The sequence below is a fragment of the Cyphomyrmex costatus genome, unplaced genomic scaffold (genome assembly GCF_001594065.2).
Source record: "Cyphomyrmex costatus isolate MS0001 unplaced genomic scaffold, Ccosl1.0 scaffold5, whole genome shotgun sequence".
Classification (NCBI taxonomy): domain Eukaryota; kingdom Metazoa; phylum Arthropoda; class Insecta; order Hymenoptera; family Formicidae; genus Cyphomyrmex; species Cyphomyrmex costatus.
The window spans coordinates 1,617,336-1,633,391 of record NW_017279267.1 but is presented as its reverse complement, the minus strand read 5'-3'; the positions used below and the strand labels follow the sequence as shown (position 1 = coordinate 1,633,391).

Sequence of the window (16,056 nt, the reverse complement as noted above, 5' to 3'; positions counted from 1 at the left end):
ATATAATTTTTATTTAATTCACGTATATGTGATATGAATGTCAACATTCAATAAAATGTTAAAAAAAATATAGCGAGAAATTTTGACGGGGAAATACAGAAAAACTTTGAAAAGCAAAACAATTGTTTTACGGCTTAGCAAACGCACCAACTCTGTGTATACAAAACTACCATCAGACCCACTAAATATCGTTCCAACCGCAGATGGAAGAGATCGAAATAACAAAAAATGCGGGGACCATTAACCAACGTTAATGGTCGCGTTCATCATTATGGTGTACAAAATTAAAGGATTTCGGCGAATTACGCTACAAATGAAAAGTATACGGCCAAATTATATGGTATGGTAATATCTATACTATTTTAAGACACACATTCGAACGTTTTTTATGTAACGAATGCTCAATTTAACAATATTGTTTCGTCTAAAAAAATTTTTTTAAGTATAATTATGTAATTGTCGGAAGAAAAAATAGTAGGATGACGAAAAGTAGCTTAAATTGCACGTTGATAGAAAAGTAACAAGTTAAAGATTAACACTAAAACTCTGATTTTTAAAAATATAGCCTATAATTGAAAAAATATAAAGAAAGTGAAAATGCATATATTCATCACCTTCTCCCTAAATTACGTAACATATCAATTGCAGGACAATTTCGTGTCCTACGCATTTCCTTTCTTTGAAATACTAAAAGCACTTGATTAAATTATGATCTTTATATTTTCCTTTTTTTGATATACAACATATTAATATTTTTAAAGATGTTAAAGTATATATAAGAATCACTTAATAATTTTTTCGCATACAAACAGAAAAATATTATTCTCTTACTAAGAAAAGCGATTACTCAATTTATTTTAAGTAACAATTTCAAGTAACATTTTTAATAAAAAATATTTTTTATGTATAATAATGTTAAAATAAATTTATTACAAATTTTAGAAAAACTCACACTAACTTGTTTTTTTTAATCGATCAAAGAAGCAACATTATAATAATCAAATCAAATTTATCATAATTTGATAACTGTTATTACCTAAATAAAGTATTAAGCTTACCACAGGATTCAAAATATATTTTAAATATTTGATATTTATAATGAATTTATGATAGATTTACGGACATAACTTTTGAAACAAATAATTATTATTTACAATATATATTTTTCTGTGTGTATATAATTGCAAAAATAACAAAGATTGACTCGAGACATGATTCATTGTGTAAACTAATTAATTTAAAAATTATATATATATCATATATTCCAATTTATTTAAAAAAATTCTACAATGAGTAAACATTTTTTCATTACAAATAAATATTTACTAAACGTAAACATTATTTCATTTACGTACTATTTTCTTTTTTCGAATAAATATTTAGTTGCAGTAAAAAAATGATTTCAGTGTATACTAAAAAATCGCTAATTTTGACATCTAGGTATAGATCCGTAGACAGATTCTAGGCATAAGTATACTTACTTGTTTGAAGTGACCGAGGAGGCAGCGTGTGCACTTCGTCACGTGAGCACCGCCCGGAGAATTTATCCTTTCCGAAACGAACGGACGGAGGCTGCCGGCGCGACGCGACCGCGTAATCCGGAGTGGAATCGAAGGAAGGATCGGGCGATAATCGCCGGTGCTCACGGATAATAACGCGTCAGTGCTTTCGCGCGCGAAGCAGGTACAGGTGCACCGCACCGTCTACTCTCCCGGTTCGAAATAAACGCGCGAGGAGCGCGTCGTGTTCGTCGAAGCGTGTCGCGCGGGATAGTCGCGGTTTACGACCGTCGTTCGCGAAAGACGGATGAGATCGCGCCGATGACGTCACGGGATTCGAAATCGCGACAGCCTCTCTGTCGAAACGGTGCACACTGCGGCTCACCTTCTTCTCGACACTTCGTTTTCCCTTCCGTTTCTCTTCTGTCACTATACGCGAGAAGGAGCACTTCGACACGAACAACGAACGCGCGAGACTGGATTACGGCAGAATGGCAACACACTCGCGGACGACCGGCGGCTGTATTCACACTATTCACTTCCCTCCGAAGTACAGCACGAATCACTGTCGGTCACGTATCGACCTCTTCTTATTTTCTCTCAAAATGGATTTTCAATCTAAAGATGAATTCGAAGATGAAACACGGTACCATGGAACTTTTTCGTGTTTCGATCGTCACTGTCGTCAGTAATTCAAATATCCCACACGATCCTTTTCTCGAAAGAAATACGCGTCGACAATTAAACCTGCCTTAAATCGATGCAAAGTTACGCGACACTTCCGAATTAGATCTTATTTTAACGACGCCTGTCTTTCTCGAGTAAGTTCTTCGGGGATCGAAGAGATACGGTCAATTTTCGAGCAGTAGGTACGCGTCGCAAATTTCCCTCCGACTTTCGCGGTCAGTTCCAAGAAACTGAAGTTAGCCGTTAGAGCAAATTGACAAATCCGCCGAAATCGATCGACGGGGCAACACCTTTTTCAAATTCAGTGGAAACGGTTAGCGGTTGCGAAATGAATCGACGCGATCTGTGATGTCCCTTCGCGTTTTTCTCGCTCACGTGCGCGTCGGACAAAATGGCCCGGCCGGAGCTTATTTACGCGGTCAGCGAGTTCGTGAAATCGTTTTCGCTGCGACTTCCACGAATTTCGGAATACAGCCCGCGTCAGTTCGGTGCCCCGGCACTACAAAATATCGGCGCGCGTCGCTTATTATGCCCAAGGACGCGGTCGAATTTTTCCCGGAATTTTCCGTTGGCGATCCTCACACAAAACAAATCGCAAACAAATCACGAGCTCACTCTCTCCCCTTTGACTCTCCACTGGCCTCGGAGCTTTTCTTTCCGAGTATGATTCTCGGCAGCGATATCCCGGAGCGAAACACGCGGTAGTCACTTTTTCTCACTGTCAACAACTTCGGCTTGCTGCTATACCACTTTATTATCGACACTCCCTAAAGCCGCTCTTACGTTTTCTCTACAATATATTTCCTTTTCACTTGAACTGTCAGGAACTGATCCTCCCTCTCTCTCACGACGCACACACATACACGCACCACCTTTCGCTTTCTTTTCCCTTCCTCTACTGTCGCGCAGAGATACTCACACCCGCGGGTACCAATCCGATCGCGAACGAAACCAACCACCCGGACGCGAGAAACCCGAGAGCGCTTCGTTTCGAATTCGAACGAGCGAGCGAGTGTCGCGAATCAGCAATCCCGTGGAGCGGTATGTGTCGACCACCCTTCGCTCTCACTTGCTATCCCGATCGCGCGTGGTTACTCTCCTCTATTCCTTTTTTCGTATCTCCCCTCTCTCTTTCTCTTTTATCGCGGAAATCGCGTGGATTCTTTGAATCGCGGTCCCGTTCCGTAGCTGCTCGCTCGTCCGTTGGCGGGCTTCGAATGACGAGCTGCGATCGCTCTCCCCACGCAAACGCTCTCCGGCTCTCTCACTCTTTCTCCCTCGTGCCTCGCGCGTTCTCTCCCTCGACCGCGCGCCGGCTCGGTTCGCTCCCCGTCGCACTACCCCCCGCGTCCCGTCCTTCTCTCTCTCCTTCGCTCTGGGATTCCGTTCGCGTCTCGTTCTCGACCTGGTGGCGTGCGCCAGGGAGAAAGAGAGAGAGAGAGGGAAGAATCGGCGCGTGATAGCCGGCTCGTCGCGGCGCGCCGTGTAGAGAAACAGAGGGAGAGAGCGAAATGGCACGCAACGTGCGCAAGCGCCAACAACGTATATATACTTATACCCGGCGCTATCTGCGAGGCGGTAAAAGCACCCCCCGCGAGCACCGACTTCCGCGGCGAGAAGGAAGAAGCGAGAGCGTACCCTCTTCTCCTCTCACCGTCACCTCCTCCGCCCGCCGCGAACGCAACCCCGCAGCACCCTCGACGTGCAGGAGGTGCCCGGTTGCCTAACGTGAAACACGTATGCACAAGAAGGACCCCTCTGTGTCTACCGCGTTATCTCCTCCTACGGATGAATGCGAGAGAAATATTTTTAACGGCGGCACGCGGGGCCGCGCCTGGCCATCTCATTAAGAGTGCACCGGCATGCGGGATGTGAGGGTGAGAAACGGAGGGTGGAGAAGCTCGCGAGAGGTCCTACCGTGTGTACACGTAAATTATTGTTTTATTTTATAGAAAACTTAAGTTTAAAAAATGTATATAAATCTATAAATTATGTATACATACATATATTTGCAGAATTTAATATAATTTTACAATAATATGACAACGCTCGATAAATTGCTGCGAAGCAAACAATATTAAGTACGACCAATAACGAGCAAAAGAAGATTTTGATTTAAAGTTTTTTAATTTCACAATTTTTTAAATAATTTTATAATTTAATATATATAATGCTATAAATTTTTTAAATATATTTTTTGGTAATCTCGCAACTAAAAATATTAAGAATATTTAAATATTACACCATAGAGTTATACTTTTTTAGCTCTCAGTTTGTTTTCTAATTCGCTAATAGATTAGTTACCAACAAAAAGCATCGCGTTAATCATACTTATATCATTGATGACACAAAATGCAACGTGCTTTGCAATTCTTATATGCTATAGTTCTTCAACGAATATTTAACATCTGTTCAGATTGCGAGTGCAGAAAGTGCAAGCAAAATAGACCTACACAGAGATATCTCGTTTCTCTTCCTTAAGATTCAAATCTGTCCTTTGATCCTTAGCAGCGAAGGATTATGCGACTTTGTATCAACTTACAACACACGTAATGCCGTTTAGTTTTGCTAAAATTTAGTTCCTCGATATCCACTCGATCCGTCATATATACGAACGTTCGAAGAGAACAAAAACAATTTCCTGTCAGATATTGACGTTTTTGAGAATTGCTGTCACATTTATAAACTATCTCGTATACAAACGTGCTGATCGATATGCGAAAAACATCTTCTCTTAAACATATACTGTACTGTCAACGATATATCTACCTTTAAATGCAATATTCTTATGAAGGATTTATATTTTGTTATTGTGATTTCTACTTTCTATCAAGTTTTCTAAATTATAATAAAGATACATTAGAGGATACAATTTGCTTATACTAATTTATGACGTAATTGAACATTCGTTATTTAAAGATAGGATTCTGACACAGTAATAAACCAACGAAGATGCTCGTTTTCGTGGAATAACAGAATCTTAAAGCACAAATGTGAATTCCTTAATTCCTCTCGCAAGCTTTATCTCGTTGATTAGTGGGCCAAACAACGTGCGGAATGGGGAAAAAATAAAGGAACGCGATAACTGAACAAAAAACTTTTCGAGTACGTGATTTGAACGGTAAAATCTGCATGAAGGTGCAAGACGCGCCCACCGAAGATCTCGGGGGCGCGAGTAACTTGGCCGCCTGCGGCTATTAAAGTATACGGAGTATACCCTTATCTAAAAACTTCCTTTAAAAGTGTAACGCTGAAAGAAACCCACCACTGACTACAGAAATCGGCTTTGACTCGCTTTGGGCTTCCTCTAGGAAGATCATATCTTATGCCTGTTTATCGACCTTGTTGACTCCTTAAACGCACTTCCAATACAATTTTCCGGTAGTCCAGAGTCTCGTCGATCTACGAAAAAGATTTCGTGACTCTCGTTTTCAACGCACAGCGCAGCCCTTTTCTCTCTCGCTCTTGCTCTCACTTTCGCTCCCGTTCTTGCTCTCGCTCTCTCTCTCTTTCTCTCTCTCTCTCTCACTCTCGTTGCGGCACGTTTGCGGTGCATCTCCGGGATAATCGATCGATACCGCCCATTTCTCCTGCGAGAGCAGTGAATTTGTTAGCGCATTTATTGAAATTTGTTTATGAAGCCATTCCACGCTAATGTAATTACGCTCACATTTTAGCGCGACGGCGCAAACCACTACAGTAATTTTATTGTTGCATTTTCATAGTTTAATTTTCCGAGCATCGTACGCGTTGCGGATATTTCGGTACTAAACATCCGGACGTACTTAATAGCGAGAGCATATAATTCTATCTTATATTTCGACAATTTATTTAAAAGCGATGTATAATATCACTGTATTTGCGATAAAATATCGCGGGAAATTAATCGTTATTTGCGCAATAAATTGTTATTGTGTCGTGTCACACTAGATCACTATTATTTTGTTTATCCTTTGTAATATTTTTCAATATGCTTAAAAGTGTGACCAGGAAACTTGCGAGACTGAAAATTTCTACGGTAAAACACATAAATCAGAAGAGCTCATTAAAAAAACAACCAGTGCACTTTGTGATTTCCGCGTTCACGAATTCTACTACCGGAGATTACAATGCCCAGAGGGAATTTAAAGAACATCGTACCCGGCCTTATTTTATTTCAATCTGTAATTTGTTCGAATTCCAATACGCACTTTAAAATCTTTGCGAAATTAGTATTTGTTTTCTTTTAGAGATTCAAGGAATTCATTCTTGAATTCCTATTCTATTTGAAAAATTTAAGAATTTCTAAGACTTTTGATTTTAAGAGACTTTTAAAGAATGTTTTATAATTAAATTTAAAAACGGAAACACAAAATATCACCAGAGTGCTTGTATTTTTTGTTCTTTTCTTTAAATCAACACGACAATCTTAGATTAGTATTGAGTAAGTTTACGAACTGCGATCGATAAGAGCAGCATGTCGACGATCGTAACTTTTTACAGAGCTCTTTAAATAATGAAAATCCACCCATTCTTGACGAACGCCAAGGAGACAGAGTAGAATTGCGTGCTACCTGGTTCCCCAGTCGTGTGTTCGCTTTCGTTTGTTCGACCTGTCTTCAAAAGACAACCGTCCTCGTCCGTGTATTGAACTTCCTCCTGCGATTAAATATTTAATACGCGGATCGATACCGTTCCGTACATCCACGCTCTTTCCGCGACACGAGCTATCTGGCTGCACTATACGAGACTCCTCCACTAACCAGTCCGAGAAATTACGAGCCGACCCTTCGCCCTTCTCATACGAGTCATACGCAAACACACTCACGTATATCGGACGTCATTCGCAATCTGCTTCGTTGCCTCTTTGAGGATGGCAAGGCAACCACAAACCTTTTTCCGCTTACAACTGATACGACGGAGAAACAAAAATACAGGATTTCCCGTGTAACAACCACCTCGGAAAAATAGTTTTCGCTCCTTTTTCCTGACAATACACAAACAGAAAATTCATAAGTAGAAGAAACGCACTATACTAAAATTTTATTTACTCAGATTTTAGATATTTTCGTATTTTTATAAATCTTACATCACATTGTTTTAATTAATTTACTCCAAATAACTATTAATTTACACTTCAACCGTTTAATAATTACTTTATGATAAATTCATTATAATAGGAGGCTGATTTTTCGGAATTGTCGATTCTTATATTTGAATCGCTTACTTATATTATTATCTCGCTCGGTCAAACGCTATATTTGCTCAAAATGTTCTGAATACAATAGGTAGACAAAAGATTTCATGCGTAATTATTAATAATTAATTTTCACATAAAAAATTAAAACATTTATCTGATTTATCGTATACTGAAAAAATACTAAAAATTGTAAATTTTAATTAATATTTATTTGAATAGTTCTAGCAACAAATTTACACTACTAATATTTTATATATGCATATATATGCTAATTACTAATAAATATAAACATATATTTATTTTATATACAAACTATCAATTTGAACAATTTTATTAATATTAAGTAAAAATCGATTGATGAAAGTTAAACACGCATAAAAGGCTATATTCAATCAAGACAATTCTTCATGCCTAATTATATTTCTTTATGAATTTATACAATTTTTAGTTCAAGCTAATTGTGTATGCAAATTATTTATTGGACTATCTAAGCCAAAAAGTAACATCACAAGAAATTAAGTAATTTTGACAATTGCTTATAGGCATTTAAGAAGGATCTTAATAGCACAAACCTGTAAATAGTTCAATTTTTATTAATTTAATTTGTTTAGAGTAAATATTTATTTACTTAATAAGAAATGATAGTTAAATCAAATTAATATAGAAATTAAACTATTTATAAATTTTATATTAAGATCCTTCTTCAAATGCCTTCAAATATAAGTAATTATTAAAATTATGTACTATTCAAAGAAATTTGCATTAGTACATTTTATTGCAGTGTACATTATGCAGATATTTGTACTCGATTCAGTTATTTCCTGGCTTTTCTTAAATCGATACATCAAGTCGCTTAAATGTCAGAACAGTGTTCATTGACATGGAACTCTCATACCCCTGACGACGATTATCTTTTCTCATAGTTCACCTACGTGTCTCATACGCCTACCATTTTGCGTCCCTTTACCTTTTCTAAGTCGCGCACGATATGTCACGCCATTTTCTCAAACGCAACGTACATTGCAATTCAGCGTCGACGGTAATGTCATGTTACCACGAAGGAAGTAAAAATTTTCATAGCGCACGGCGTAGGTTGATACGTGCAGGATGAACTATAAGAAAAACTGGAAATTACCTAGAAGAACGATCGTTTAAGCGTAATGGCAATAATAAAAGAGCTGAAAATCACTGCGATGGTAAAGTTAAGGGTACAAGGTAGCGTGCCCTTTATTCTAAAAACGTCTTAAACCGAAGTTTGAAAATCTTGTTAAAATGTAATATGATATTAATTGTATTACAAGTTATATTAATTTGTAACCGTACCTTGTATATATACCTATTTCAAATCATCATATTTTAAAATAGGTCGAATATATCTTAAAGAAATAAACGCGACTCGTATAAAGCTTAATTTAAAAGTAAACTCAATCGGAAGAAATAAGAAGTCTCAAACTAAGAATAATTTAGTATTAATGGCAATTTTATTTATGCATTTCTTCACGTTATATAGATCACGTTATAGACATCAAAGTTAAAGAGAAAGATACGGCAAGTACGTGGGATTTGTAGACTGATCTCTATCTCTTAACGCGCCTCTACTTTAGCTCTTCTAGAGAAGATAGTAAATTATACGCGTTCTATAGATTTCTATGACTGCGATATACTTTTCTCTTATACGCGCGATGGTCGTAACTATAAAGGAGAATGAAATTCGTTCAATAAAGCGACTGTACCGCTGCGCTGTGCCCGTACATATGTATGAGTACATACAAATGTACGGTTAGAATAAAAAGATTTTTCAGAGACGAGACTGAGTAGTACTCCCGGGTGTTAAAGTACCCTGGGCTTTTAAACTGGTTGCCCTAGTTCCCCGTTTCCCGCTCCTTCTGAATGTTTGATGTTGAAAAATTCGCGTACTCTCGGAACGCTGATCTTCTTTTAATTCTTCTTTCCGGTATCTTTCCGCTTATCTGCTACGGACGTATCTCTACCCGCGCGAGTACGAACGTAAGAAAAATCGCTGTACTTAGTGACATCTTAAGCGATTACTCGGCAAATATAGTGCCGGGCGAATTACCCATCCGCGTTGTTATGAATTAAACTTGAACTCTGGCAGCCATTTAATCGTATGCAAACGTACATTTATTAAACTGCACTTATTCCGTAAGAAGTAAGCAATTTGGTTTATTTATTCCAATCATATCGCAGTATCACTTTTTATCCCAAAAACAGTCATCCAATTTCTTTCTTACGCGAACAATCACGAAAAGGTTTCTCAATACATTAAAATCATTTTTATTAATAGTCTTGTATATTATTGACTATTTTCTCATTTAGTATAAAGAATATTATAAATATGAATTTGATCACAATTTCCTGAAAAAAGTAAGTGAAAAGTAAACAATTGTTAACATATTAAATAAATTAAGCGCATTAAGCAGCTTATTATGACATAATTTTCTTATCACGACAATATTTATATATTTTTTCATTACGCTTTTTTTATTACAACTTTTTAATAGAATTGCAAATTTAAAGGTTCGTAAAGAGTAGTTATTGTAAGAGAAAAAATATATTGATTAATATTTATACAGAATAATATTTTATAACAATTCGCATTTTTTCGCTGTTGGAATATAAAAACACCACAGGTAACTATTCTCGGATTAAATGTACCGAAAAAGATATATTCGATATACCTATCGATTTCACGCTTTTATAGTTAATCAATACATATTGTTAAAAACAAAGTGTTAATTTTAAAGTCGTATATAGTGGATATTTTGAGACATAGACGCAAAGGTGTTAAAAAGTTAACATTCTTTTTGCATGTCTCAGAAAATGCACTATATCATACATCTGTAAGTTAAAATTAACATTTTACTTTTAACAGTGTATTATCTTTACAAAGAGTAAAAAGGTAGAATTAATTCCCTTAAAGTATAGTAACGGAATTAGCAATTTGTACCGGAATACGTTTAGGCATCGCGTTAAGGAATCTGCCATCAAAGAGTATTAGTCAATCGCTCTTCCTATATAAGCAGGCGGAGATTACTCAGTCGATGTGTAGTTCATACGGTTAACGAGCTGACCACACAGGACACCCACAGTTGATCCACATGCCGACGTTCTGACTCTGATCTTGCATTTGTGGCCAATCAGCAGCTTTGTAGGTCAAAGGGCCCGGAGCCGGTAGAATGAACGTAACATGAACGTTTGTAAGACGCGTAATTCCAATATATAATTATCTAAGATCTTGACCATAATTGCTCGTTTTTTATCTTCTCCGCTTTCGCAGTCACATATAATTTCCTTTGACGTAACTATTGTAAATTATCAGATGATAATATCAATGAAATACACTTGGGATGTTCAAAGCGTCGTATAAGCTCCGTGACATAATAATTTAAAGCTACGTGGACGCGTCGCGTATAAAAAAATTTCATAATGAAAATAATAATTGCGATACTCATAACAGGAATTCATAATAATTCAAGTTGTATGCTACAACAATACGCTTCACTACGTAGGAAAGAGCGTATGGCTTGTCAGCGGAATGCATTTAACTCTGACACGCACAGCGCTTTAAACTCATCAGCTTTTACATGGGATTTCAAATGACTCGCAGGAGGTTTCAAACGAAAAACGCAAGTCAGTTGGTCAATCCATTAGAAGCATTTCGTTCGAGAGTTGCTGCGTAATGCCTGCGATTCGACTGACTTGCATTACACATGCATTGCCTCAGGAAGCATATGCTGCCGACTTATGACATTCCTTCTCTTCCCTTTACTGAAATCCATCGCTCACAGTTTTAAAATGCAAGATTCTATTACTATAATGTGCGATCTTATTACGAAAGGGAAAGAAACTCCGGGCCCTTTGAATAAATATTTCTTACGTACAGAGAAAAATACGGAAATTTCGTTAGCCGCAAAAAATAGCAAACGAAAAGTTGCGGGTCTGCACATACGTGACAAAAACTATTAGCACCCTTTCACAATGTGTTTCTATTTTTTAGTAACCGGTGGGCTCACGGGAGTAACACTTTTCGGAAACGCGTTTTTGCCACATCCCTTTGTTGTCGCCTGTGTACCGACACTCAGTTTGCACTGATCCCAAGTGCCGCGGTACGGTGCGGGATGTTGTTACGTTGTTTGACGACTGCAGAATCCGAACCGGGCGTTCGCGAGTCGTAACTACGGCGTTCCATTTAAAATTGCCCGATAATGGCCGCAGTGGTTTCGGATTGACGGCCGGCTCTTTTATACCTATGCTCATGCAAACACGCTTTCATTCGTTCTCGTCCGATCCCTGTCATCGGTTTGTCCACCCAACCCTGGGTTTTCACATACGTCCGTACTCGTCAGTCTCGCAACTTTATAAGCAATAACCGAACGCGAGCGCGACAGGTTTATGGCTTGCTCGCCGCGATCCTTACGCCCTTGCATTACGGCTGCCAGGTGCGGTCAGAGCTTTTTATGCATACGTGTTTTACGAGGCACGAGCTCTCCTTATCACGGTCCACGTGCAGACAGGAAAATAAAACGTAATTCCGTGGCAAGAGAAAAAGAGAATAACAGAGAGAGAGAGAATGGAGAGTTACATGGTCGACTTTTAGAGATACGTTCGCTTATCGGATATATGACCTGGCTTAGATCGAATTGTGGTTCACCACAGTGACTTGCGATTCTTTCGGATTTTCGTATAAAAGCTCAGAATGAACAAAAGAGAATTCATATTCTGTATACATTTTAATAAAATCTTAGTTAAAGCTTTATGTGAATCATTTCAGTGCTCACACATCTAATTCGAATTTTAAAGTTGCTATATTGTGCATTTGTGCCTCAAAATAAAAAAATTTCAATTTATAAAAAAGAGACAAATATAACACTCGTTTCTATGTATTACATTTAGATACTGTAATTCACGACGATGAGTCAGTGTCGACTACCGTCTCGACAAATAAGAATAACAGTGCACTAGAGGAGTCTAGAATCATCGATTGACAAGTACTACGTTCGTACTTTGTCCTACGTCAAAGAACAAATATAGCGTCAGTTTATAAGCATTCCTATTTTTATGCCGTTACAACGGAAATAATACTATCTTTCTTATGCACTGTCGCAAGTGTGGCTATTCCCAGGACAATCCGATTTTATACTCTCGAGTGTTCATATATAGCACTTTAGACCTCATTTCCTCATCAGAATAGTCGTAGCGTAACATTAATGCGGTCTTATGTATCATATTTAGAATCTGGCTAGCAATAAGCACGGGGAAAAGTTCCAAGTGTATTAACTTTTCTCTCTAAACTACCCAGCTACAGTCGCGAACTTCGTTCCATAAATAAGAGTGTCAATCTTAACATGAACGATAAGTATAATACAATATCATCTACAAGTGCAAGTGCTTTAACCATTTTTTTTCTCTTACATGTCGCTGTTAAAGAAGCAGGTCTATTATTATTTAACGCGGTTAGATATCAAGCACAGCTTAAAGAAAATTATAACTGCTCTGAGAAAAAGATACATATCATATGTCGTGTACACATGTGTATTGTAATACGCGTACAAAGTGTATGTTTAAACATTCTTATCATCATTATAATGATATCGCAATCGCTGAACACTTGGCTACCGTTTGCGCACATGACATCATCTACCTTATCAACTCACGGAAAATATTTTACCTCGAAAAGCATGATTTACAAGATTGAATTAGTAATTTCAAAGTAATTATAATGTAATGAAATATGAATTAACCTTAAGGCTGCCGGAAAGCCGATATATCGGCTCTGAGGAAAATCAGTTTTTTTCTATAAGAAACATATGTGTATGTTACCAAATATACTAAAGTTTAGATTCAAACATCCAGACAATCACATAAAAAAAAATAAAAATAAAAAAAATAAAAAAATAGAAAAAATAAAAAAGAAAAAAGGAGCTACATAAATACTCTCTACGTCCACGTCGTTAGCTCTGGGTAATTACCATCAAATTCAGCGCCCCTAAAAACCCTTATTAATACTTATTTAAAAATTTCATGATCCAAAATTTTTTCTTTATCTTATCCTGCCGGGAAGCCGATATATCGGCTCGGCCTATGATATGAACTTTGTATATAGTTGATACATGATACAAATTTGGCCACTTTTAAAGGACGGTTTAATATCTCGAATCCCGGCAGTCTAAAGGTTAATAATTTTTCTGAGAAAAATTTATCTTTACACGGAAAAAATAGTTTTTATCAAAATCTAAAAATTTAACTTTATTTAATATATATACTACATACAGATTTGAAATTTTAATTAATTATCTAACGAATTAAATTTGGGATATCATTAGTATTTCAAATAGATTGTGTTTGGATGAAAAGTAAGTCGACGCAAAGTCATTTCTAAAATAAATTTATTTAAAATATAAATATTTATATAAACGGTTCTGTTTCTGATTTTAATATTAATATTAATTTTTAAATCATCAAAATTATTATGTAGAACGCTTAAGTATTAACGACAATGCTGTAAAAAGATTTAACATTCTAGCAACTAGTCTGAGCGTTTTACATAATTATTTTGAGGATCTAAACAAAATTATTGTCAAATCTGTATCTAGCTAGATTATACTTTAGTAAAACTGTTCTTTCCGTATGTAAAAACGATGTATTCTTCCATAATATTAAAATTGTTCTAATATTATGCTTACAGAGTTATCTCAAAACTACAACTTTTACATATAAAAATTGCATATGTTTCTGTCTAGTCCATAAATATAATCTCTTCGCGTCCTGTCTTCGTTTATGACAGAACTGGGACAGCGTGACGGTACTCGGCACGGCGGAGTGCTCAAGTATTCAAAGTAGCAGATTATTTCGCTTACACATCGGAAACAGAGGATTGTCAAGAGAGCACTGATCGGTCCTCCCCAATGAGATCCATTAAAACGTAATCAATGAAGGGCCACCGCGTAGAACCGCGAATTACGCTTCTCTCTAGTGCGCGTAGTTTTCAGAAGCGGAAACTGCGGACGAACTAGGTACTCCAGCGTGGCTTCACGAGTAACGCGACTGGAACGAGGAGGAGGTAGAATAAGTAGGTTAACGAAATGGTCGTTCGCAAGCTTGAGATACCGCCACCAATTTCCAGTGGTCCTCAACTCGATTCGAAGTTCCTCCTAACCGGCGGGATACCCCGTGCTAGAATGCGCCACGAAGCGACAACAATTTTCCAGTCGGTTGTTCCTTCTCCGTGCCGCCATGCATGCGCAAAATGTACTTTGTACGTAAGCCTCGGAAATAGAAGATGTTCCTCTCCGTTTCCCCGTACCTCGTACCAGTTGTCCCGCGCGGCTCTTTGGAAACGACCTCCCCGAAGTTCAGCAAGCGAAGATTCTACCTCGTGCCTCGAAGAAACGTAAAAAAAAAAAAGGACGAATTATCGAGAGTCTTAAAGGGAAGCGAGGCATCACTCGATTAGCGTATACAAGAAAGACATTCCTCGAGTGGATTCTTCGCGGTCCGTTTTTACTTCGGATCGTTGTCGCGTTTCGCTTCGGCGCTAATTGCATTACTATTTCTCTTTCTCTCTCTTTCTCGACACCTCTTACAGATTCCTTCCTCAACGCTCGCATCGTCACGACTATTCTCTTACCTGGTATCGCAATATTCGAGTACCGTAGATGACGATTGACGAGAACATAATTAGCGAAATAATTAGTAATTAATTATTTAATTAATAATAATTAGTTAGCAATTATAATAACAGTTAGAAACTAGAGAATATAATTAGAAAATATAATTAAATACGTGATAAAGACAAATTTTTTCGATTAAGTAGAAGAACATGAATAATAAGCCTGTTTTTTAGAGTATTATCAATTGATACACTGTATCTGTTATTAAAAATAAAAATTTATTACACACAAATAGCTTATTTATTATTGTTTATGCACTACGATTTTATAGATAAGTATATAAGTTTGAGAATTTGAAAAAGAAACATGCAATTATATCAATTACATTGATTTATTGGTGAAATATACAAGACAATTAAAATGAATAATTAAAATATTCAGCGACATTTTTGCAACGACAATGTGTGTGTGTGTGTGTGTGTGTGTGTGGTGACACAGTGTTGGAATAAATAGCTCAGAATATAACTAGACGTAGCTTTAAAATTGCAATCTATTTTACGTCGTAATTGTATCCAGAAATTGTACCAGTCATAGAAGTAGCTGCTTTCACTGTGGCTAATTAAGGTCGTCCATACAAATTAAGTGCAAAATTAACACCATGACCCCTCTGACTCTTGAATCTCATGCTGACGAAGTTGTGTCCAGGTCCACCATTCAAAATACTAGCGTGCGCGCCGTTTCCGTTTGTCTTCTGGTCCAATGCTTCAACTAAGGTGATACGTTCATTTCTCGAGATATTGAAAGTCTTTTCAACAATTTGAACCTTCATCCAGCTAGAATTCTTGATGATGTTCTCTTTGAGAACGACCCTGTCACCAGCCATCCTGTAGCCAACGATCAGATGATGCGACTTATTATTTTCAGCATAGGAAGTGATAGCTCCATTGGCAGAGGGTACAGTGGTGACGGTCAACAGAGCGGCGACCAGAACAGCCAAACTAATTATGTACTTATATGCTGACATCTTGCCTTATTTTACACTTGAAAACTATGCTACTGT

At 37.3% G+C, this 16,056-nt stretch overlaps 1 protein-coding gene across 1 annotated transcript; it reads right to left on the bottom strand.

The window, feature by feature from the left end:
• Positions 1-15,397: 15,397 nt before the first annotated feature.
• On the bottom strand, positions 15,398-16,056 carry LOC108778364 (probable salivary secreted peptide). The gene has a single exon (XM_018545528.1). It carries the CDS (start codon positions 16,018-16,020, stop codon positions 15,616-15,618), a length of 405 nt encoding a protein of 134 aa, XP_018401030.1. The 5' UTR covers positions 16,021-16,056; the 3' UTR covers positions 15,398-15,615.